The following is a 23,394-nucleotide window of genomic DNA, read 5'->3' as shown; positions in this document are numbered from 1 at the left end:
GAAATAGGAATCTATACAAAGACATAAAGAGCACTATGTGGGTTATTTAAGAAATCTTTGCTTAACCCAAGGTCTCAAAGGGGTCTGTGTTTTCTTGTAAAAGCTTGTAACAGGTTTTATGTTTAAGTCTATGGCCATTTTCAGTGAATTCCCAGTTGAGGCATGTGCCTGAGTTGCAGGTTCGGTCCCATTGGGGTGTGTGCAGAAGGCAACCAATTGACGTCTCTTACACATCGAAGTTTCTCTCCCCCTTTCTCTTAAATCAGAGGGAGGTATATCCTCAGATGAGGATTGAAGAAGAGAAAAATAAATGATTCTTCCTAGCTATATAATATTCTACAGTTTTAGCATACAATCCATGTGAAGACACAAATTACCTAATGAATGCTTAGAAAAAAGTTTTTTTAATGGTCTAAAAGATATCCAGTACTATTTGATTTTTTTTCTTATGAAAATAAGTCCTATACAAAGAATATTAATTCAAATAGCCTCAACACAATTGTTCACTACGAAGTTTTATATCAAATTTCAAAATAAAACTTTCAAGTATACCACAATAAATCAATGATTCTGTTTAAAATGAAAAGTTTATTTGCTCAGTACACCAAATAGGATGCAAGCAATGTCATGACAAATATACAGAAATATGCAGACCAACATAAAACAGTAATTCAGTTTAAATGAAGGGGAAAATCTCTTTCAATGTTATGACAACATACTCCCAAAAAGAATCTTTTCTTCAATTATACATTTCAATAAAATAAAGGGTAATGGATTGGGTGTAAGTTAGCTTGTGAATTTTTTCTTAGAAATAAGACCTCAACTCTATTAATCCATGCCAGTTAAACACTATAACTAAAATTTCCAAATAAGTGCAAAAGGAGATAAAGGGGTTAGTTACGCTTTTTTGCTCGAACAGTCCAGAGGAAAATGGTTACTACAAATACAGCAGGCAAACTGTTAAGATCGACTGATCTAGAACTGTACTAAATTTCAGTCAATGCTCGTCATTGTGCTAAATGCTCATCATTAGTATGGCACGTTTTGGTCCATGATATAGTTTAATGCCAAGATAGATCCCAATTTGTTACAGATACAGTTAGATTACTGTTGCTCGTGTTTTTTTTCTAAATATATATATATTTAAAAAGCCAGGATACTTCCACATACAAAGGCAGGTTTCCCCGGAGGGGTTTACAGGAAGTAGTCTGGGGTGCGCCGGGTGACGTGAGGCTCTCCACGACGAGGTGCTGGGTCGAACTGAAGGCTATAAATGGCAAAAACAAAAACCCGAGAGTTAAAGGATTTGAATTTGTAAACAAACAAGTCAATATTACGACTGGAATGGACAAGTCACTGCCGGTGTTCTCCAGGAAACTACCTCACAGAGCTAGGGTGAAAATTTAAGCAGATGAAATGTCCAGGTGGTACCTGGCATAAAACGTTTACAGTATTATCATCAGTTAATGGAAGTGCCAAGAGCAAACTTGCTTATTTTATGGTAGACTTTAGGGAGAAGTATTTAGCCTTTTACTATTAAGAATAGTTAGCCCAGGCAGCATGGCTCAGTGGTTGAGTGTTGACCTATGAACCAGAAGGCCACAGTTAAATTTTAGGTCAGGGCACATGCTTACATTACAGGCTCAATTCACAGTAGGGGCCTGCAGGAGGCAACTAATCAATGATTCTCATCATTGATGTTTCTCTCTCTCCCTTTCTCTCTGAAATCAATTAAAATTTTTTTTTAAATATATATATATATTTATATACTTATATATATATTATTATATTATTATTATATTATTATATTATATATATTATTTATATATATATATATATATATTTAAAAATATATTTTATGATTTTTTACAGAGAGGAAGAGAAAGGGATAATTAGAAACATTAATGAGAGAGAATCATCGATCAGCTGCCTCTTGCACACCCCCTACTGGGGATGTGCCCGCAACCAAGGTACATGCCCTTGACCGGAATCGAACCTGGGACCTTTCAGCCTGCAGGTCGATGCTCTATCTACTGAGCCAAACCGGCTTTGGCTAAAAAATATATTTTAAAAAATGATATTACAATCGAATCCAGTTTGGGTCAGTGGATGGAGCGTTGGCCTGTGGACTGAAGGGTTCCAGGTTCGATTCCAGTCAAGGGCATGTACCTTGGTTGCAGGCACATCCCCAGTAGGAGGTGTGCGGGAGGCAGCTGGTTGATGTTTCTCTCTCATCAATGTTTCTAGCTCTCTATCCCTCTCCCTTTCTCTCTGTAAAAAAAATCAATATATTTTTAAAAAATGATATATTTTTTTGTAGATGCCCTTTATCAGGATGAGAAAGTCCCCTGTAGTTGATTATTTTTATTATGAACTAGAGGTCTGGTGGATGTGCATCAGTAGGGTCCCTCTGCCTGGTCTGCGGGGATCTGGCCAAAACCCCAAGGAGTCCTGGGGTGCAAGAGGGCACTCTACAAAGTTGTTGTCAATCTATCTGCATTGAGCGTCTGTCCTGTGTGGTCACTGCGTGTTATAGCTACCGGCGGCCGCTTAGGCTTTTGTATATGCAGATGAGGGCTGGGTTCTGGCTTTACTGAGATGATTATGTGTTCTTTGCCCTTTATTCTACTCATATAGTTTATCACATTAATTTTCACATTTTGGACCAACTTTGCATTCCTGGGATAAATTCCACTTGGCCGTGATGTGTAACCCTTTTTATACATTGCTGGATTCAGCTTGCTGATACTCGGTTGTACATACACATTTATATCTAAATGCATTAACAGTATTCATCTGTAGTTTCCTTAAAATGTCTTTGGTTTCAGTATTAGGGTTACACAGACCTCAAAGAATGAGTTGAAGTAATGCTTCTCTTCTGTTTTTCGAAGGTTTTGTGGACTGGTGTTAATTCCTTTTTAAATGTTTGGTCAGTTCCCCAAAGAAGCCAATGGGGCCTGGGCTTTTATTTGTAGGAAGTATTAAAATTATGAATTTAAATTTCTTTACCTGTTACAGGCTTATTCAAATACTCATTTTCTAACTGAGTCACTTTTGGTAGTTTCTAAAAATTTTTGCATTTCATTAAATTTACCTAACTGTATTGTTATAGTTTTTCACTGTATTTCCATATAATGCCTTTTATTTCAGTAAGGCAACTTTGTTAATGAATCTTCATTCTTCTTTTCTTAGCCAGTCCAGTTTTTTTTGTTTTGTTAAAAATAATCAATATTTTTATTGAAAATAATCAACTTTTGGTTTAGTTGATTTTCTGTTTTCATAGTATTTCATTTTATTTTTACACTAAACTTTCCTTGCATTGAGTTTAATTTGCCTTTCTTTTTCCAGATCCTTAATGTGTAAAGTTAGGTTTTTGATTTGAAATCTTTGTTGATTTTTAATATAGGCATTTATAGCTATAAATTTTCTTATAAACACTGTAACCCCTAAGTTTAGGTACATTCTATTTTCACTTTCAACTCAAATTTTTCTTGTGATTTCTTCTTTGATCTACTAGGTTATTTAGGAGTGTTAATTTCTACATATTTACAAATTTTCCAGTTTTCCTTGTTATTGATTTCAAATTTCATTTCATTGTATTTAGAGAAGGTACTTTGTATGATTCTAATCTCCTTACATTGAGGCTTGATTTATAGACTAGCATACAGTACATCTTGGAGAATGCTCCATGTACATTTGAGGAGACTGTATTCAGCTGTTGATGGAGTGTCCTGTAGATGTTGGGTATGGCTAGTTTATAGTGTTTCTCAAGTCTTCTATTTCCTTGTCTATCTTCTGCCTAGTTTTATTATTGAAAGTGGTATAACAGAGTCTCCAACGATTGTTCAGTTGTCTAGGTCTTCCATCGATTGTTAGTTTTGCTCAATATATTCTAGGGCCCTGCTGTTGAGAGCATGTTTATAGTTGATATATCTTCCTGGTGGCGTGATTCTTTTATCATTATGAAATGTCCTTCTTTGTGTCTAATAACAATTTTTTTTTTAATAAGTTTTTATTGTTCATATTATTACAAATGTTCCTTTTTTCCCCCCCACCATTGCACCATTGCTCTCCTCCACCAGGTTCCCACCCCACCCTCTGCCCTTTCCCCTCTCCCCATTGTCCTCATCCATAGGTGCACAGTTTATGTTCAGTCTCTTCCCACGCCCCCCTCTCCCCTTTTCCCCAAGAATCGTCAGTTCACTCCCCTTCCATACCTCTGATTCTATTATATTCAACAGTTAATATTGTTCATCAGATTTTTTTAATTTCCTTGGTTATTAGATTCACTTGTTGATAGTTACGTATTTGTTGTTCATAATTTTTATCTTTATTTACTTTCTCTTCTGAAAGAACCCCCTTCAGCAATTCATATAATTCTGGTTTGGTGTTGATGAAATCCTTTAGCTTTTTTTTATTAGTGAAGCTCTTTATCTGGCCTTCAATTCTGAGTGATAGCTTTGCTGGGTAGATTATTTTTGGCTGTAGGTTCTTGCTATTCATCACCTTGAATATTTCTTGCCATTCCCTTCTGGCCTGCATGGTTTCTGTTGAGAAGTCAGCTGACAATCGTATAGATGCTCCTTTATAGGTTACTACCTTCTTTGCTCTTGCTTCTTTTAATATTCTCTCTTTGTCTTTTGCTCTTGGAATTTTAATAATGATGTGTCTCGGTGTGGTCCTCTTTGGATTCCTTTTGTATGGAGTTCTGTGCACTTCCTGGACTTGTAAGTCTAATTCTTTCACTAGGTGGGGTAAGTTTTCTGTCACTATTTCTTTCAGTATGTTTTCGATATCTTGCTCTCTCTCATCTTCTGGGACCCCCATAATTCTGATGTTGGTTCGTTTGAAGTTGTCCCAGAGGTTTCTTACATTATCTTCAATTTTCTGGATTCTCTTGCCTTCTTGCTTCTGTGGAGGAGTGTCTTCTGGCTCTTTATGTTTCAAATCTTTGACTTGATTGTTACAATCTTCCCTTCTGTTTTTAGGACTCTGTAAAATATTTTTTATTTCAGACAATGTATTCTTTATTTCTTGTTGATCCCTTATCATTTCTTGTTGACTCCTTATTAATTCTAGTTGATCTCTTTTCATATCCTCATAGGCCTTATCCATCTTTCCTAGGAAATTCTTGAAAAACCTTATAAGCGTAGATTTGAACTCTATATCCAGACGCTTTTTGTCCTCCATTTCTTTCATTTGTGATCTATTTTGTTGTCGCATTTCGCAGTTACAGATGGGGCGGGGTTTCAGGGTGGAGCCTACAGCCTTGGCTTCTGTCAGCCCCGCCCTATGCGGGTCCGTCAGTGCTCGCTGCCGGCGCCTCTGAGAGAAGGGTGCCCTCGATTTTCGCCTGCTGCCAAACAGTCTATGCTCTCCCCCAATGAGCCCGGTATTGGGGTTCAGTTCAGTTGGAAGTGGAGTTGGAGGTGGCGTTCAGAGCAGTCTGGAGCCCCAGTCTCCTTCCCGTCAGGGAGATCCCGCGGCACAGCCGACCGTCCCTTCTCTGTGCGCAGTGTGCGCGCCGCCGCCGGGACCTCCTTTCACTGCTCCCCGGGTTCCGCCTTACAGCCCGGCTCCCTATGGCTGAGCCTGAGTCCCCGGGGTCTGGCTTAAAACTGGGGATCAGAGCAGTCGGGGGCCCAGCACAGTCGGAGTTTTATCTCCTTTCCGCTAGGGAACGCCCGCCAGGCACTCGGCCTCCCTCCTCTCCGTCTCCGTCCCGATCCTCTCCGCGTGCCGCGTCTCCGTACCTTGGGCTTTTCCAGCTCCTCTGCACCTCCTCCTGGTTTTCTCCTTGCTTCTCACTGTAGAATTTCCAGTCAGTCAACCTTCCTGTAGTTCTGGGCAATGTCCGTTTTATATTTTAGTTGTATTTTATTGAAATTGTTGTGTGCGGCTGCGGCTAGGTGTTCACCTGGGCGCAGCCATCTTAGATCCTCTCTAATAACAATTTTTGTTTTGAAATCTATTTTGTATGTCATTAGTGTATCCAGTACCATGTTCTTGTGGTTGCTATTTGTATGGTAAATTTTTTCCCATCATTTTACTTCTAACCTACTTGTAGAAGTAAACTGTATTGTATTTCTGAATGTAAATTATGTTTCCTGTAGACATCATAAAATGATCTCAAAAAACAATGGCCTGATAATCTCTGCCTTTTGATTGCATTGCTTAAACTGTTCACATTTAATATTATTGATATGATTGAATTTATGCCTATTTAAAAATGTGTGTTGTTTCTTGGTTCCTGCTTTTTCATTAATACAATCTTTTTTAGTATAACACTTAAATTTCTTTAATAACGTTATAATTAGTTTTCATTTTAATTGATTTTATAGAGAGAGGAATGGAGGAGAGATAGAAATATTGATGAGAGAATCATTGTCTCTGGTATGTCCCGTACTTGGGATTGAGTTCACTATGTGGGCATATGCCCTGACTAGGAATCGAATCTAGTCATGACTAGGAATGCACTCTTGGTGCATGGATGATGCTCAAGCAACTGAACTATACTGGCTAGACTACAATTATTTTTCTTAAATTATTTTATTAGTGTTTGCTGTAGAGCTGTGGTCGGCAAACTAAGGCTTGTGAGCCAGATGTGGCTCTTTGGCCCCTTGAGTGTGGCTCTTCCACAAAATATCATGGCCTGGGTGATTCTATTTTGAAGAGGTGGCGTTAGAAGAAGTTTAAGTTTAAAAAATTTGGCTCCTAAAAAGAAATTTCAATCATTATACTGTTGATATTTGGCCCTGTTGACTAATGAGTTTGTTGACCACTGCTCTAGAGCTTACAATGCACAACTTAAAACTTTTTCAGATTTATACTAACTTAACTGTAGTTCATTATAGAAGTTTACTCCTTTCCATTCTCCCTTTTGTTGCTACTGATGTTATATAGTTTATCTGTACATGTTACAGACTCTCAGATACTTATTTTACATATTATGACAATAAAGCTGCGAGAGAAAGTAGAACAAGTATGTATTTGTAGTTTTTGTTATATTAACCTCATTTTTACTTTCTTCATGTTCTTCCTTAGGATTTAAGTTACCACGTAGTGTCACTGCTATGTATTGTTACTGTCAAATATATGATACTACATTTTTGTATATATTACATTTCCTATAAGTTCAACTATACTTTACAGAATGTGTCCATATTGTGTAATGCAACTGGTTTTAAATCAGTTAAGAAAGTTACAATCGTACTATCTTTTACAATTGCCGGTGTCTGCGAGCGCAGACATTTGATTTACTTTCTGGTGTCATTTGCCTTCAGCCTGAAGTAGACCCTCTTGGCAGGTCTGCTAGCATTGAATTTTCTCCATTTTGCTTGTCTGGGAACATTTTTCTTTTGCATTCATTTTGAAATTTTGCTGGATGTAACATTCTTGGCTAAGTTTTTTATTTTCAGCACTTTGAATATATGGTCCCATTGCCTTTCTGATGAGATGTCAGCTGATCAACCTATTAGATTCCCTTTTGTAAGTCATTTTCCTCTTACAGCTTTCAACATTTTTCTTTTAGACTCTCAACATTTTAACTATGACATATATGGTTACGGATTTCTTTAAACTTATCCAAGTTAGAGTTAGTTGAGCTTCTTGGGTATGCAAATTAATGCTTATCATCAAATATAAGAAACTTTCAGCCATGATTTCTTCAAATATTCTTTCTGTCCCCTTTCTCTCTCCTCTCCTTCTAGAGCTCCCATACACTTATATTGGTGTGCTTAATGTCTCCTACATTTCTGAGCCTCTATTCATTTTTCTTCTATTATTTTTCTCCTTGTTCTGCTGTTTTGCTCGATGCTACTACCGGTAGTATTATGAGAGAGACGAGTTCCCTCGGGCAGAGCTGAAGAACTTTTTGAGCCACCTCTCACCCTGAACAGAACTTCTATGCAGTTGCTTTAGAGCTGTTTTTCCCCTCCCCCCCATTAGTGTGTGTGTGTGTGTGTGTGTGTGTGTGTGTGTGTGTGTATATACACACACACACACAAAATATATATATATATATATATATATATATATATATATATATATATATATATATATTTGCTGAAGCTAGTGTGCAAGCCAGCATCTTGTTACCCATTTTTTAAATTGAAATATAACTGGCATATATTATTATACATATAATGATTCAATAAATGTACACACTACAAAATGATCACCACAATATGTCTGGTTAAAATCCATCATCACACAGTTACAAGGTTTTTTTCTTGGGATGAGAACTTTGAAGATCTATTTTCCTAGCAACTTTTAAATATATAGTACAGTATTAACTAGTCACTGCGATGTACACTACACATCCTCATAACTTATTTACTTTATAACTAGAAGTTTGTTCCTGGTGATCACCTTTCACCTACTTTCTAGTGACACTCCTATTCTATGAGCAGGAGCTGGGAAAGAACACTGTCTGCCATGCACCCTGAGAGCTAGAGAGGGGAAGGGAACCTCAGCCTGCTTGACTGCACCTTCTGGAACAGAGCGTCTGAAACCCGGGCCTGGGGTAGGTGTGATATACTGGCATATGCCCCCCACCAGGTGAAACCATATCCCTAAATCTGGGAGCTAGGGAAGGGAAAAAGCCCCCATCTTTTTGTCCATACCCACGAAGAGCAGAGTGCCTAGTGCAGTTTCCATACACGTGATCCAGGACTAGGGAAAGAGTTGTGGCTCGAATTCCACAAACTTTGGCTGTTATTACCCAGATTTAGATTTTTCTAGAATAGTATTTCTCTGTCTGCTGTATATACTTAGAACAGTTTCCAAAAATTTGAAATACTTGTTTAAAATAATGTTCTCTAGCTAAGTAGCAGTTTTTATTGGGGAGATATAGTTTGCTATCTTCATTATTCCAGAAGCAGAAATTCTATATCACATTTTAAATTTTCCTTCTAAAAGTGATCATATACAATTAAAATTAAAATTAAAATTAAAAGTAACTTACAAAGAATATTTTAAAGTGTCATCCAATTCCATGATTGCAGCCTGGTTCCCGCAGCGATAGCAGTAATTGGGTGCACTGAAAATGGTAACCACATTCCGGTCATGACACCAATTGTATCCCTGCATTAAAGGAAAAAAACAAAACAAAAACATAATCTCAACACAGAGGTTAAACTTAGAAATTAAAAGTATTTTCTGTGGAAATGCAGTCTTCTAAGTTACTTTATACAGTATGCTTCATTAATATTGTGCATCTGCATGAATACGCAACTGTTGGGTACAGGATTTTATTACTACATGGAGCTTAGTAAATGCTTTGTTCTGGCTTAATCTATGCTTGTGATCTTGGCTATGATGTGTACTCAATTTCTCCCACCATATGGAAGACTTCTTAAATTATTCCTTTTAAATTGTGGCAATTTTTGCTTTATATATTTTGACTCTATTTAGGTGATTACAAATTTAGAATTATTTCTTCCTAGAGAACTGGGTCAGTTTTTTCAAATAACCTATTTTCATTTCTAGTTATACTTTTTGTCTTAGAGCCTATTCTGATTAGCTGTACACTGGACAATTATCTAATTGATATACCAATATACCATTTTCCATCCCTCTACTTCTAATCATTATATTTTATATAAATCCCAAGGTATAGATGAATTTTGATTAACCAATTTGAGTCTCTTCTAATAAAACATTTCATTTCATCCATTTAACATTGTTTATGATTACTGATATAAATAAGACTTATTCTCAGTATAATCTTTATCCTCAGCATGAGGTTCTTTATTATGCTCTCACTCCTCCTCTTGCTTTATTGGGTTTGTGAAGTTTCTCTTACATTTTGAAGTCACTCCTACTGGTTTGGAAGTATTATTTTCTATTTATATTCCTTTAGTATTTACAAATTAGTAACATCATAGTAGAGAAATCTGGCAGGCATCACCTTAACTAAGTGATCCAAGTTAACACCACCAGCATTAGGGTCAACTTCATGACCCCTGTATATACACTGAAAAGGACACATCAGTATGTGCCATACCCACCAAAATGCATATCCTGAATCTATACCTGTAAGGAAGCATCAGTTAAATCACAAATGAAAACTACACAAAATAAAATTGCTTGTACTTTAAAAAAAGTCAAGATTATATAAAACAAAGAAAATCTGAATGCAGCATCATCCTGAATTAGATTTTAGATATACATAGTCAACTAAAGACCATTAGTAAGATAATTAAAATTTAAATAAAGTATTTAGGTTAGATAAAAGTATTAGATCAATGCAAATTTATTGACTGTGACAAGTATCCTGTGGTTATATAAGACAAAGTCCTCATTTTTACAAATACACATGGAAATTTGGGGGCAAATGAGCATCATGTCTGCAACTGACATTAGAACAGTCAAAAGAATGTAAATGTGTGCATGGAAGGGGGAAAGAAGAAACTGAATAATAAAGCAAATATTAAAATACGCAAAATTGAGGACTCTGACTTCAAAATGAGTTACAATTTTGCTCTAGCAAACCAGTGCTTTCCTTACTTGCTAAAGCAGGCCAAGTTTTCCCTCCTCTCACTTAGATAATGGTGAGGAATGTTTCTACTATTCGAAGTCATGAAGGCTTTATTACAGACGTATGTACTTGTCAGAAACAAAGACTGCCATCCTGTAGGAAAAGGACATACCTCCATTACAAGCTGGTGAGCGCGAGAAACCAGTGTGAGACCATTGGCATGATTGAATGTTTCAGAAATGTCTTGTCCAAATGTATAGCCAGCACCACGTGGTGAAATACCCCAGCCACCACGATCATCTGGATCTGACCACAACAGATCACACATGGGGCCCTGGCCAAAAACATTAGGTACATATTAGAAGTTATTAGCACTCATATTTAACTAATTAAGCTTAACTACAATGTGGTTATGTTTTTTTTTCTTTTAATTTCAAGTAAGTTTACCTCATGTGGAACTTCTTGTAAACGATCCAGGGCCCTTATATGATCCAGTGTATCAATGGATGGAGAGAGGCCACCATGGAGGCAGAAAATCTGTTTATGAATTTATAAAGAAAATGAACTTATTAAGTGCTAAAATTTAATGGAAAGTAAATAATTACAAATGTCAATCCTAATAGCTCTTTCCAAAATAATATTTTAAAATATTCATTGTGGAGAATTTATAAGATATAATAAAAATGAAACAAAAACATGAGAGGGCTGTTAACATTTACATATATTTTTTGTCTTTTTTCTTTATAATCCCAACACTATATGACCCTTCATTGCATTTTCTATTGGTTGCTGATGTACAAATTTTCTTCTCTTATAATAAAGACCCTATAAATTCCTGTTATTGGTTTCAACAGTTTTCAGGTTTTCTTTGATTTTCCTGAGTGCATAATCATGTTTGCAAAAATATTTGCTTTTCTTTTCTACTTAATGTTTATACCTTTTAATTCTTTTATTGCTCAGTGAATTGGCTAGAATTTCCAAAACAAAATCGAATGGTACAAGTTAGTGGGAAAAAAAATTTTTTTTTTGGGGGGGGGGGGGTGGTGGTAAAACACCTATCCCCATGTCCATCCTTTAGAGATTTGGAATCAGAGATAATAATAATACAAGTGTTAGAGGACATTTTTCTCCTGATTTTGATGAGATGCTTCCTGATAAGTATAGTTTCTTTATCTAATTAATGCTACTTTATGTTACTCCTTAATAAATGAGTTTAAAAAGATTTTTTTTTTTTAATTTCAGAGAGGAAAGGAAAGGGAGAAAGAGAAACATCAATAATGAGAGAATCACTGACTGGCCACCTCCTGCACAACTCCTATTGGGGATTGAGCCCGCAACCTATGCATGTGCCCTAACTGGGAATCGAACTGTGACCTCTTGGCTCATAGGTCAATGCTCATTAGCCATGCTGTGTGGGCTGAGTTTTAAATAATGAATATTGTCTGGTCAAAAGATTTAAACACATATCTGACAACATGAACATGTGCATGTAACTTATCCAAATCTCTGTTCTGAAATCTTGAGTGTAAGAGAAAGAGTCAAGAAAAAGCTAAGGAGATGAAAACACACACCATATAATCTAGACCCTAAATAACTAGGAGAAAATCTTTCCCTACTTTTATCCCATCCCAACACCCAATCCTCCACCCCCATGTAAGCACACACATACACACCTGTCCATCTACTAAAGCTGTAAGTGGAAGATAATCAAACAGATCTGTAAAATATTTCCAAACATTGGCATTTCCATACTTTCGCAGGCACTCATCATAAAAGCCATACACTTGGGTAATTTGTCGGCTTTCATGGTTTCCTCTCAATATTGTAATGCGTTCTGGATACCGCACCTGGAGAAAAAGCAAACAAAACAAAACACCCCCGGTACAAATCATATTTTTATTAGTGTCACATTAAATATATTAACTTCTGACCTATTTCTTTAAATGGCTCTTTTGTCTGCTAATAAATTAAATGTTAAATCCTTTTCAGAGTAAAAAATGTTCTCATACCTAGCCAAGTCTGATTGATTAAATTATGGTGAAATATTTCAGATAGCTGTTCTTTTTCATTACTATTTATACCACCCTCATTGGAATCCTTATTAACTGATACCTATATTACTATAATAAACTTGTATCTAATTCTGTCTTAAATACCTTCATCTTCAAACTATCACTAGTTTTCTAAATCTTCCCAGACCAATGCGACTTCTTACTGCTAAATGGATAATGAAGAGCATAGATTTGGACCCAGGACAAACTCCTCTATAGACTAACTTCTCTTCCCCTTTCCAACTTCCATTTCCCCTGAGAAGATTGTATTTGCCAACAAAAACAGGCCTTTACCAAATCTAGGCAAGATTTCAAATGTAATAATAGTCTTTTCCATAACAAAATATAGAGACATCCCTTATAACATAGTAGTTAGGAATATGTCTGATAAGTTATGAAAAGCATCGGATTCTGTAAACCAATTAACCAAAAACTGCAAATACATACTTCCATTCATACATATTTTCTAAGCATCCTTCATATATATCCAGCATTAAACTCAGTGCTAAAGTTAGGTGAGGTTGTCTCAAGTATAATACAAGATTTCTGCTCCTCAAAATCTCACCAAAGAGGTATGTGCACTAATAACACAAGGCAATAAACTGCTATGTAACATAAAAAAGGGGTGGGACAATATGTTTCATGGTAATTTAGAGTAAAGGAATAAGGCTAAAATGGTTGAAGATTTCATGGAAGAAGAACTTGAGTCTTGACAGAAGAGGTAAGAAATCAGAATAATCTTGTGAAGAAACTGGATAAGAAAATAAATGGAGACAGACTGAACATTGGAATTCTTTGATTTGCTAGTAGTTGGTAGCAAAATGTTTATGCTACCAACTACTATACTAGCAGGAAAATTCAAGATATATAAGACAAAACTGCTAAATAAAAGAGACTTAATCTGGCAGCATATGCAAGGGCAAGGAAAATTTGGAGGGGTCAGATATTGGAGGCAGAAATATTAGTTACTAATATTATTGCTATTGCAATAATTAGAGTGTGAAGTGATAAAGATACAAATTGGATGGAGACAGTAAAAACAGAAAGACAGGGATAACAGAAAAAGACTTAATTGACTAAACAAGAGGGATAAGTGACTAAGTAAAAAATGATTCTAAAATTCAGCTATGGGTTCCCCAAGAGAATGATATACCAGAAGCAGGCAGGAAAGGTCTAATGCAGTATTCTCATCTCTCTTTTAAAAGATGTAAAATCAACTATTATTTAAGGGGTTATAAACTGAATAAATCATTAAACAGAACAGATGATATGCAATATTGACATTTTTGCCTTTTGCTGGCTTAAAGCTTGAAAAAAAAAATTAAACTTCATTAATCATACCTTTAATGCCACAAGAAGAGTCACAGTCTCCACTGAATAATAACCTCTGTCTACATAGTCGCCCATGAACAGATAGTTGGTATCTGGTGATTTCCCTCCAATCCTAAAGAGTTCCATAAGATCATGGAACTGACCATGCACATCTCCACAGACAGTGACCGGACAACGGACCTCTTGCACATTTGATTCCTTTGTTAAAATTTCCTTAGCCTGTTAGGAAAAGGAAATAAACAATTAAAAAAACATTCTATCACAAACTTAAACGCATCATTTCTTATGTATTAAGAGAAAATCTGGGGTGGGAGCCTGCAATGTGCCTCATAAAATCATAAAACTAAAATCACAACGAGATACCACTTTATACCTACTTGGATGGCTAAATTAACAAGATGGATACCAGCAAGTGCTTGTGGGGGAGAATGTGGAGAAATTGGAACTCTCACACACTGTTGGTGGGAATGAAAATGGTGCAGCTGCTGTGGAAAACTTCAATAAGTTAAAATAGACTTACTCCATGACCCAGCAACTCTACTATATATATATATATATATATATATTTAAGAAGAATGAAAACTTACGTTTACACGTGTTCTCAGCGACATTATTCACAATAACCAAAATGTGGAAAACACTCAAATATCGATTAATTTTTGAATATATAAATAAAAGTGGTATTTTCTGTTCAATGGAGTATTATTTAGCAATAAAAAGAAGTGAAGTACTGATACATGCTGCTGATGTGAAAAACGTTACACAGTAATCTCCCACTCTCCACAGGGATTAAGTTCCCAGACCTCAGTGGATGCTAGAAACCGAGAGTACCAAACCTATACTATGTTTTTTTTTTCCTATACCTACATACCTATAATTAAGTTTAATTTATAGACACAGCAAGAGATTAACAACAATAACTAAAAATAAAATAAAACAATTCTAACAATATGCTGTAATAACAAGTTATGTGAATGTGGTTACTCATTACGGGGACTCCTTGCTGGAGTCTTCTCATAGGTTCAATGCTTTCTGGCACAATGTATTGCCATCATTCAGAACACATTTTCTTTTTTGAAGATTATTCCCATTTCATTCTTATTTAAAAAATATTTTTACTGATTTCAGAGTGGAAGGAAGAGGAAGAGATAGAAACATCAATGATGAGAGGGAATCATTGATTGGCTGCCTCTCGCACGCCCCCTACTGGGGATTGAGCCTGCAACCTGAACATGTGCCCTTTATCGGAATCAAGCCCGGGACATTCCAGTCCACGGTCCAATGCTCTATTCACTGAGCCAAACCAGCTAGGGCAAAATGTCGTACAATTTACAACTTAGGAATTGTTTACGTCTGGAATTTTTCATTTAATATTTTTGGACTGTGGTTGACTTCAGGTAACTGAAACTGCGAAAAGTGAAACAGTGGATAAGGGAAACTGTATTAAGTGAAACTGTATTAAGTGAAAGAAAGCAGTCGCTAATTGTCATATGTCACATGGCTCATTTTACATTTAAATGTCCCTAATAAACAAATCTACAAAAGCAGAAAGACCAAATGACCGAGCAGCAGGCTGTGTGGAGCGACCAGGCCAGTGGGGGCAGTGGGGCAGTGAGGGGCGACCAAACGACCAAGCAGCAGGCTGCTGGGGTAACCAGACCAGCAGGGGGGGCAGTTGGGGGCAACCATGGGGGGGGGGAGGCAGTTGGGTGTGTTCAGGCTGGCAGGCAGAGGCAGTTAGGGGTGATCAAGCTGGGGGGGGGGGGAATGGGAGCAATTAGGGGCGATCAGGCAGGCAAGTGAGCAGTTAGGAGCCAGTGGTCCAGGATTGTGACAGGAATTTCCAACTGGCAGTTCAGGGGTCTCCGAGGAGTCCTGGATTGGAGAGGGTGTAGGCTGGGCTGAGGTGGACCTCCCCTCCCACCCCCCTGCACAAATTTCACACACCGGGCCTCTAGTCATGTATAAAATTCCAATAAACTATTTATTGCAGTTTTAGCTCTATGAGAGATTACTAACAGAAAACCGTGAAGGACAAACTAAGTGTAAGAAACAATCTACAGTGATGAGTGATAGTGTGACACTGGGCAACAAAAGCCAAACACTCAGAATGAAGCTTAGAGTAGAACCCAGTAGAGAGCTAAGATTGGTGGGGATGTTGAGTTTCTCTACATATAAGTTACTATTTCTCTGCATCTTTATCAGCAGACTATCATTCTTGTCAATTAGTGGGTGTGTAAAAGTATCTTTTAACTTGCACTTCTAACACTATAAGGCAGCTTTTCATGTTTATTGGTTATGGGATTATTTTTGTGTGAGATATCTATTCCCAAAATTCCATTAATTTTTCAACTTGGTTGTTTATATTTTCCCTATTGATTTGTACCAGTTTTATTTTTAGCATTATAAATATTTACCTTTCACTGGTTTTATGCATTTTAACCCTTTGCACTCCGCTGTCCCCTCTCAGGGGACATCGGAATTCTAGCATATCACTCGGATGTCCCCTCTCAGGGGACATTGCAGTTTATTAGTGATTACGGGGAATTGAGTTAATTCAACGCACGTTTCCGCCGTTAGTGTCGAGTAGCTGGTAGACAATGTCCAGAATGGTTCGGAGTGCAAAGGGTTAAATATCTTCTCACAGACTGGGACTGGTGTTTTCATTTTGCTTTGGGTTACTAAAGTTCCCCCCCCCCCCCCCCCCAAACTTTAAGATAGCCAAATTTATCACTCTTCTCTCTTTATGGTCTGGGCTATTTGGGTCTCCTACATAGAAATAAAAAAGGCACTCCTGTATTTCTTTTTATTCCACAAGCTTTTGCTTTCATATTTAACAAATCTTCGATCCAGAGCAGTAATTTATTGTATGGTATAATGTAGGGATTCATTTTAATTTTATCACTCCTCATGGTTAACCAACTGGTCAGCATTATTTATTATGCAGCACCATCCTTTCCTAATCTGTAATGTCACCTCTGCCACTCTTTAGTCAACATTTATGTCTGTTTCCTGATTTCCAAGACCTGGAAACAATCTTGTATATCCTTTCAGCTTCTCTTATTTACTTATGTATGTATGTATGTATGTATGTATGTATGTATGTATGTATTTTTCACTGAAGGAGCTGCATGTGTATGTATGTATATGTGTACATATTTTCCTCTGAAGGAGCTGCATGTATGTATGTATTTATTTTTCTCTGAAGGAGCTGCCTGTCTCTTGAACTGCTATGCTCTCATCATTGATGATATCCTTGCCCAGCCACCCAGCTGGAGTCTAAGCTGAAGTTATGGACCTGCTTGGCCTTGGTTCTAACTATGTTGAGCTGCTCCTCCACTTCAAGACACGGATGGAATGCCACATGGTAAGGTGTGGGGTCAGGCTTCTTGAAAAGGAGCTAAGTGATAGCACAATCTGGAAATACGTGTTAGTCACCTCTCCATGGAGTGATCCTCAACTAGTGGGAAGAGGAAGAAAAGAGGGAGCCAGGGAAATAAACTGCCTTCCAAGGTAATCCTATCTAATAAAATAGAAATATGCAAATTGACCACCACACCAAGACACAAGATGGCTGCCCCCATGTGGTCAAAGATAGCCGCCCCCATGTAGACACAAGATGGCCGCCACAAGGCCTGCAGGAGAGGGCAGTTGTGGGAAGTTAGGGGTGACTAGGACAGCAGAGGAAGGCAGTTGGAGGGGGTACCAGGCCGGCAGAGGAGGGCAGTTGGGGGAGACCAGACCAGCAATGGAGAGCAGTTTGGGAGGACCCAGGCCAGCAGAGAGGGCAGTTGCGGGGGAACCAGGCCTGCAGGGGAGGGCAGTTGGGAGTCAGCAGGCCTGGACTGTGAGAGGAATGTCCGACTTCCCGGCGGTCCCAGATTGGAGAGGATGCAGGCTGGGCTGAAGGACACCCCCCGCCCCATGCATAAATTCTGTGCACTGGCCTCTAGTATATCATATTGCATTCACAGCTTTTCCCACCTTATTTTTTTCCTTCACCTTACATTCTTGGGCTTAGACTCCCCAAATACTCTCCAAATAAAGTGTCAGCACTTTAATCCTTGTTTCAGGTTCCACTCTCATTAGTCTCCTACCCCTGTGTCAATAACAGACTGATTTAATCACTGTAAATAATCATAATAACTGGGAAATCACAATAACTAATTGGAATACCAATATCAGAATAAGTAAAACACAATCACAATCAAGTTTGCATAGGAGCTGTAGGATTCACAAAGAAAGTCTATTTCTAGATTCATCTATGCCAATTGGATACACTGAGCCCATACTTTTTTTTGGAAACGTCGATGAGAGAGAAACATCGACCAGTTGCCTCTTGCACACCCCCTACCGGGGAGATGTGTCCGCAACCAATGTACATGCCCTTGACCGGAATCGAACCCGGGACTTTTCAGTCCGCAGACCGACTGAGCCCATACTTTTAATCTGAAGTGACTCTAAGCAGGACAATGGCAAATTATATTCCAACAGAGGCGTTCTCACCAATGTTCTAAAACATTTCTAAGGTATGCTTTTGATTGGTTCAAATATCTTAATTTCCACAAAATTCCCAAGCTTGGTTCTCTGTTTTCCCTTTGATTCTAGGCTGTCAAATATTCTTCCAACAAATGCTGTTTCTGCTTAAGTCAGCCTGGTAGATTTCCCAAGAGTTATGAACTATGCAGCCCATGTTTTATTTGCCTATAGTTAGTTAGAATGAGACAATATGTACAGAAGTCTTCCATAAAATATGGGTTCAAATCTAACTGTGTAACCTTAAGACCTACACTAGTATATTCATTTAGACTAGATATTTATGTATATGTATCCCTGAAATATGAAGTATTACCTTTCACATGTATAATCTGGAAACAGCTTTTTTACAAACTAATTTTTTAAAGAAACGATTCTTAGCTGTGTGGCAAAATGCATTATTTTTATTACAGAGGCCCAATGCACAAAATTAGTGCACATTGGGGGGGGGGGGGGGGCAGCGTGTTCCACTCAGCCCAGCCTGCACCCTCTCCAATCCGGGATCCCTTGGTAGATGTTCGACTACTGGTTTAGGCCCAATCCCAAGGATCGGGCCTAAACTGGCAGTCATACATCCCCCTCACAATCCAGGAACAGTGGTTCCTAACTGCTCACCTGCCTGCCTGCCTGATTACCCCTAACTGCCTCCCTCTCCCCCCCTGGCCTAGTCACCCCTAATTGCCCCCTTCCGCTAGCGTGGTCACCCCCAACTGCCTCACCTGCCAACCTGGTTGCCCCACGCAGCCCACAGCCCACTTTTCAGTTGTCGGTCATCCCTCACTAAACCCCTGCCAGCCTGGTTGCCCTGAGCAGCCTGCTGTTCAGTCGTTTGGTTGTCCCTCACTAACCTCCTGCCAGCCTGGTTGCCCTGAGTAGCCTGCTGTTCAGTCGTTTGGTTGTCTGTCACTCACTAACCCCCCTGCTGGCCTGGTTGCCCCATGCAGCCTGCCATTTGGTTGTTAGTGTGATGGCGTCATGGACAATTTGCATATCCCTCTATTATTAGTATAGATCATCATGTCACTGAAAAAAAATTTTGAAGTGAAAAGCCTTAAACTGTGGGTTAATTTTTCTCACATAAGAAGACTGGAGGTAGGCAGCCCAGGACTGACACAGCTGCTCAAGCAAGAGCCCTCAGGGCAGCAGACTCTTTCCACCCACCTTCTCTGCCACCCTTAATAAACAGAATTGCCATCTCATGGACACAAAATGGTGGGTGCATCTCTGGGCACTGTATCAGGTATCCTATCAGTAAGAAAGCAGAACAGATGGAGTGGCTCAGTTGGTTGAAGCATCATCCCATGCATGGTAAGGTCAAGGGTTCAGTTCCTGGTTGGGGCACATTCAGGAAGCAGCCTATTGGTGTTGGTCTCTCACATCCATTTTTCCCCCTCCTCTCTCCTTTTCTCTCTCTACAATCAATAAAAAGCATATCGTCAAGTGATAATGAAGAAAGAAAAAAGGGAAGGGAAAGGGAAAGAGGAAGAAAAGAGAAAAAAGATAAAAGCAAGCAAGCAGAATGGTCAAAAGACCAGAGTGTACATTGCCTACCAATCTTACAAAGCTTTCCCAGAAGTCTCCCGGGCCCACTTTGCCACACCTCACTGGCCAGCAGAGGCACTGTTCCCTGCTGTCGCAATCAATTACAAATGTGGCTGGAAAGAGGGTGGAGTCGCTAAAGGTGTAATTCCTACTAGAACTAAAGGAAATTTTAGAGATTAAGCATCTCCTAAAGGGTCTGAAAAATGGCCCAGAAATGTCTAAGATCAGAAATGAAACCAAATTTATCCCATAAGACAGCTTCTCAATTTTGTTTAGAAAAATAACCAAAATGAATAGTACAAATTAGAAAGTTCAGGTGAAGCTGACGCCTTCTAATTATTAGGATAAAAAACACACAACTCAGCTGATGGTTCCAACTCTGAAAAGGAAATCTGCTTTATATACAACCATGGTAACTTATTATTGTCTTAGTTTAAATAGAGAAATAAGAAGCACCAAAATGTAAATGCCCAATTCAATTGTTCTTTTAAGGATGTATTATCTTAACCCAGCACAGGCTGTACAAAACTACTGGTTAAGACAGCGTTTTTCAACCGCTGTTCCGCGGCACACTAGATGTTGCCTGGTGTGCCGTAGGTGCAGACAAGACAAGAATTTTATAATTTTTCACTATTTTGTTTACTTAATATTTCATAATAAAGTAATTATAAAATACTTTCTTTGTGTTTATTTGATTCCTATTCAAGAGAATTACTTTATATATAGTCAATATAGGCACAGAGTTAAATTTTTTAACATTTTCTAATGGTGGTGTGCCTCGTGATTTTTTTCATGAAACAAGTGTGCCTTTGCCCAAAAAAGGTTGAAAAACACTGGGTTAAGATACAATATAATAGTTTCCCCTTATCTGTAATTTCAGTTAGCAGAGCTCAACCAAGGTCAGAAAATATTAAATGGAAAATTCCAGAAATAAACAATTCCTAAGTTTTAGTTCTGAGTCATTCTTAGCATCATGATGAAGTCTCGTGCACTTCGCCCAGAGCCTGACTAACGCCTTTGTCAGGTGTACCCACCCCGTATACACTACCCTCCCATTAGTCACTGAGCCATGTGGGTGATCAGATCAACTATCCCAGTATCACAGTGCTTGTGTTCAAATAACCTTTATTTTACTCACCAATGGCCCCAAAGCCACTCACATAGCTTCCGTTATAGTACATATTACTAGTTATTTCTGTTCATACCTAACTGCCTAATTTATGAATTAGAACTTTATCATACGTATGTATGTATAGGAGAAACACAGTGTATAGACTAGAGCACATATGTCAAACACAAGGCCCGCGGGCCAAATCCGTCCCGCCAGGCCTTGCAATGTGGCCCGCACCGCGCTGTCATCACTGCACTCTGCTGCGTTTCCATCACAATGACAGTTTATGACTGTTCAGTAAACCATTCGGCCCGCGATTTAGGCTGGATTTTAGATTTTGGCCCCTTCTCTGATTGAGTTCGACACCCCTAGAGGGTTTGGTACTATCCCAGGTTTCAGGTATTGACAGGGGTCTTAGGGAGCCTATTCTATATGAGATGATGATGATGATGATTTTATATATATATATATATATATATATATATATATATATATATATATATATGTATATATATATGTAGTGTGTGTGTGTGTATTTGTGTGTTACAATGCTTCCTGAGCTTTTATCTACATAGCAGTGAAGAAAGTATTGGTCAGGCCAGTGTGAGCCAGTCCAATTTTTCATTCTCCTCCTCTGCTGTTTTTAAACACTTAAGGTATAACTCATATCCTTTCTTCTGAGTCCTAGCTCACCAAGTGATCTTATATTGAGGTCACTTTTGCTTGCCTGCAGGGAAAGAATGCGTTGGATTGGTAGAAATGTACAGTTCACCTGATACTTAGAATTCACAATGTAAAAACCTTTGTGTGTCTGGGGTTCTCAAGGCCATCCCCAGGTTTGGTGGCATTTCTCAAAGACCCACACAACTTAGCATACTGTCATACTCAAGGCTGTGATTTATTACAGTAAAAGCAAAATCAGCAAAGGGAAAAGGCATATGGATCAAAGTCCTGAGTAAATTAAGCACACACTTCCATGAGCCCTCTCCCATGGAGTCACTAAGTGCACTTAATGCGTGCAGCAACACACTGGAAATGCTGTCTTCCAGGAAAGCTCATTAGAGACCGAGTGCCCGAGATTTGGAGCTGGTCACACAGGTACCCTCCGCCTAGCATGTACCAACAAAATTCACAGTCAAAAAGAAAGAATGTGTTCAGTATAAAGCACACTGCTTGCATAAACAGTTTAGGCACAGTGACCCAGTCTTAACAGGGAATAGTGGAAATCCTCCCTCCACAAATCCAAATTTCCAGACACCAGCCAAGGGCAACCTTGAAAGGAGGCCTTTCCACAGATGGCGGTGTCAGGACTGCTCTGTTAAATCCTTCCTGTACACCTTGTGATTCTCCGTGTAATTCTCCTGAGTGTTTTCAAATGTGACTTAGCACCCAAAGTTTAGTTATCTCTAAGACATGGATAAGACCAAATTGAATCCTGTAAGGTGAAGAACTGCGGTGATGGTGAGTACCACTTGGCATGGACACATTTAGGTAAATAGTTGTTATTGCTGCAAGCACTGCTGTATACCCAATTCATTCAAACTTGTTTCCTTTCTCACTCATTTAAGACATATTCTCGCTGCTATAAATCAAATCTCTCTTAGGAAGAGAATTGAGAAAATGAAGATTTGGGAATAATATTCACATATAACAGGATGAACAAAGAATTTCCTCTTCTATCAATGTTTTATGAATGCAGAATATACAGGTAAATATACTCAAGACTCCCCTTTCTCCCAACAGGTAGCATTCTGTTTCTGATTTTGCATTGGTGCCCACTGCCGGAGTCGTTTTAACAGAAAGCTACTGTATTTGGTTTTGGCAGAGTCAGCGTACAAATTATTTTCTTTTCCACCTCTATTTAGCACAAATCTATCTGCTATAAAACATTATAGGTTATCCCTACTCTCTAGGCAAATTAATCTAAAATGAGCCACAGAACAAACTGGAAACAAGACTAAATGAAGTTAAAAATTCTACAGAGCCAGGTTAATGTTAAGCAGGGTGCTGTTCTCATTTAGTTGAAAGGTTCTTTCATAAATGACAGCTGATCTTTAAAAAACAAAAACAAAAACACACACACAAAACAAAACAAAGAAACAAACCTTTCTTTTTATTTCAACAACAGTCAAGTGTATGTATGCCAAGCAATGTCAAGCTTGGAATACATGATATACTCTGATAAATCTACCCATGTTTTCCTCATGTATTTTGGCATTATTTATTTATTTATTTATTTATTTATTTAAGTTCTTTTCACCTAAAATTTGTTGACGTAAAAGCCTGTATAGTGACAAATTAACCTCACCCCCAAGAGTTCTGGCCTTTATCCCTGGCTACTG

General features: G+C 38.2%; 1 protein-coding gene across 2 annotated transcripts in view; it reads right to left on the bottom strand.

The window, feature by feature from the left end:
- Positions 1–571: 571 nt before the first annotated feature.
- Positions 572–23,394, bottom strand: part of PPP2CB (protein phosphatase 2 catalytic subunit beta) — a 30,345-nt gene continuing 7,522 nt past the window's right edge. The window contains exons 2-7 of one of the 2 annotated variants that reach the window (XM_036458279.2): positions 13,873–14,082; positions 12,154–12,327; positions 10,928–11,017; positions 10,653–10,814; positions 8,966–9,084; positions 572–1,267 (exon numbers count right to left, since the gene is read on the bottom strand). In XM_036458279.2, coding sequence (XP_036314172.1) covers positions 1,195–1,267; positions 8,966–9,084; positions 10,653–10,814; positions 10,928–11,017; positions 12,154–12,327; positions 13,873–14,082 — 828 coding nt within the window. In that variant the 3' untranslated portion in view covers positions 572–1,194. The remainder of the gene's footprint in view (positions 1,268–8,965; positions 9,085–10,652; positions 10,815–10,927; positions 11,018–12,153; positions 12,328–13,872; positions 14,083–23,394) is intronic. The other variant, XM_036458280.2, reaches the window with a different exon arrangement.

This window comes from Pipistrellus kuhlii, unplaced genomic scaffold, assembly GCF_014108245.1.
Source record: "Pipistrellus kuhlii isolate mPipKuh1 unplaced genomic scaffold, mPipKuh1.p scaffold_m20_p_3, whole genome shotgun sequence".
Classification (NCBI taxonomy): domain Eukaryota; kingdom Metazoa; phylum Chordata; class Mammalia; order Chiroptera; family Vespertilionidae; genus Pipistrellus; species Pipistrellus kuhlii.
Note: the sequence above shows the minus strand (reverse complement) of the source record. Positions and strands in the feature narration are given on the sequence as shown.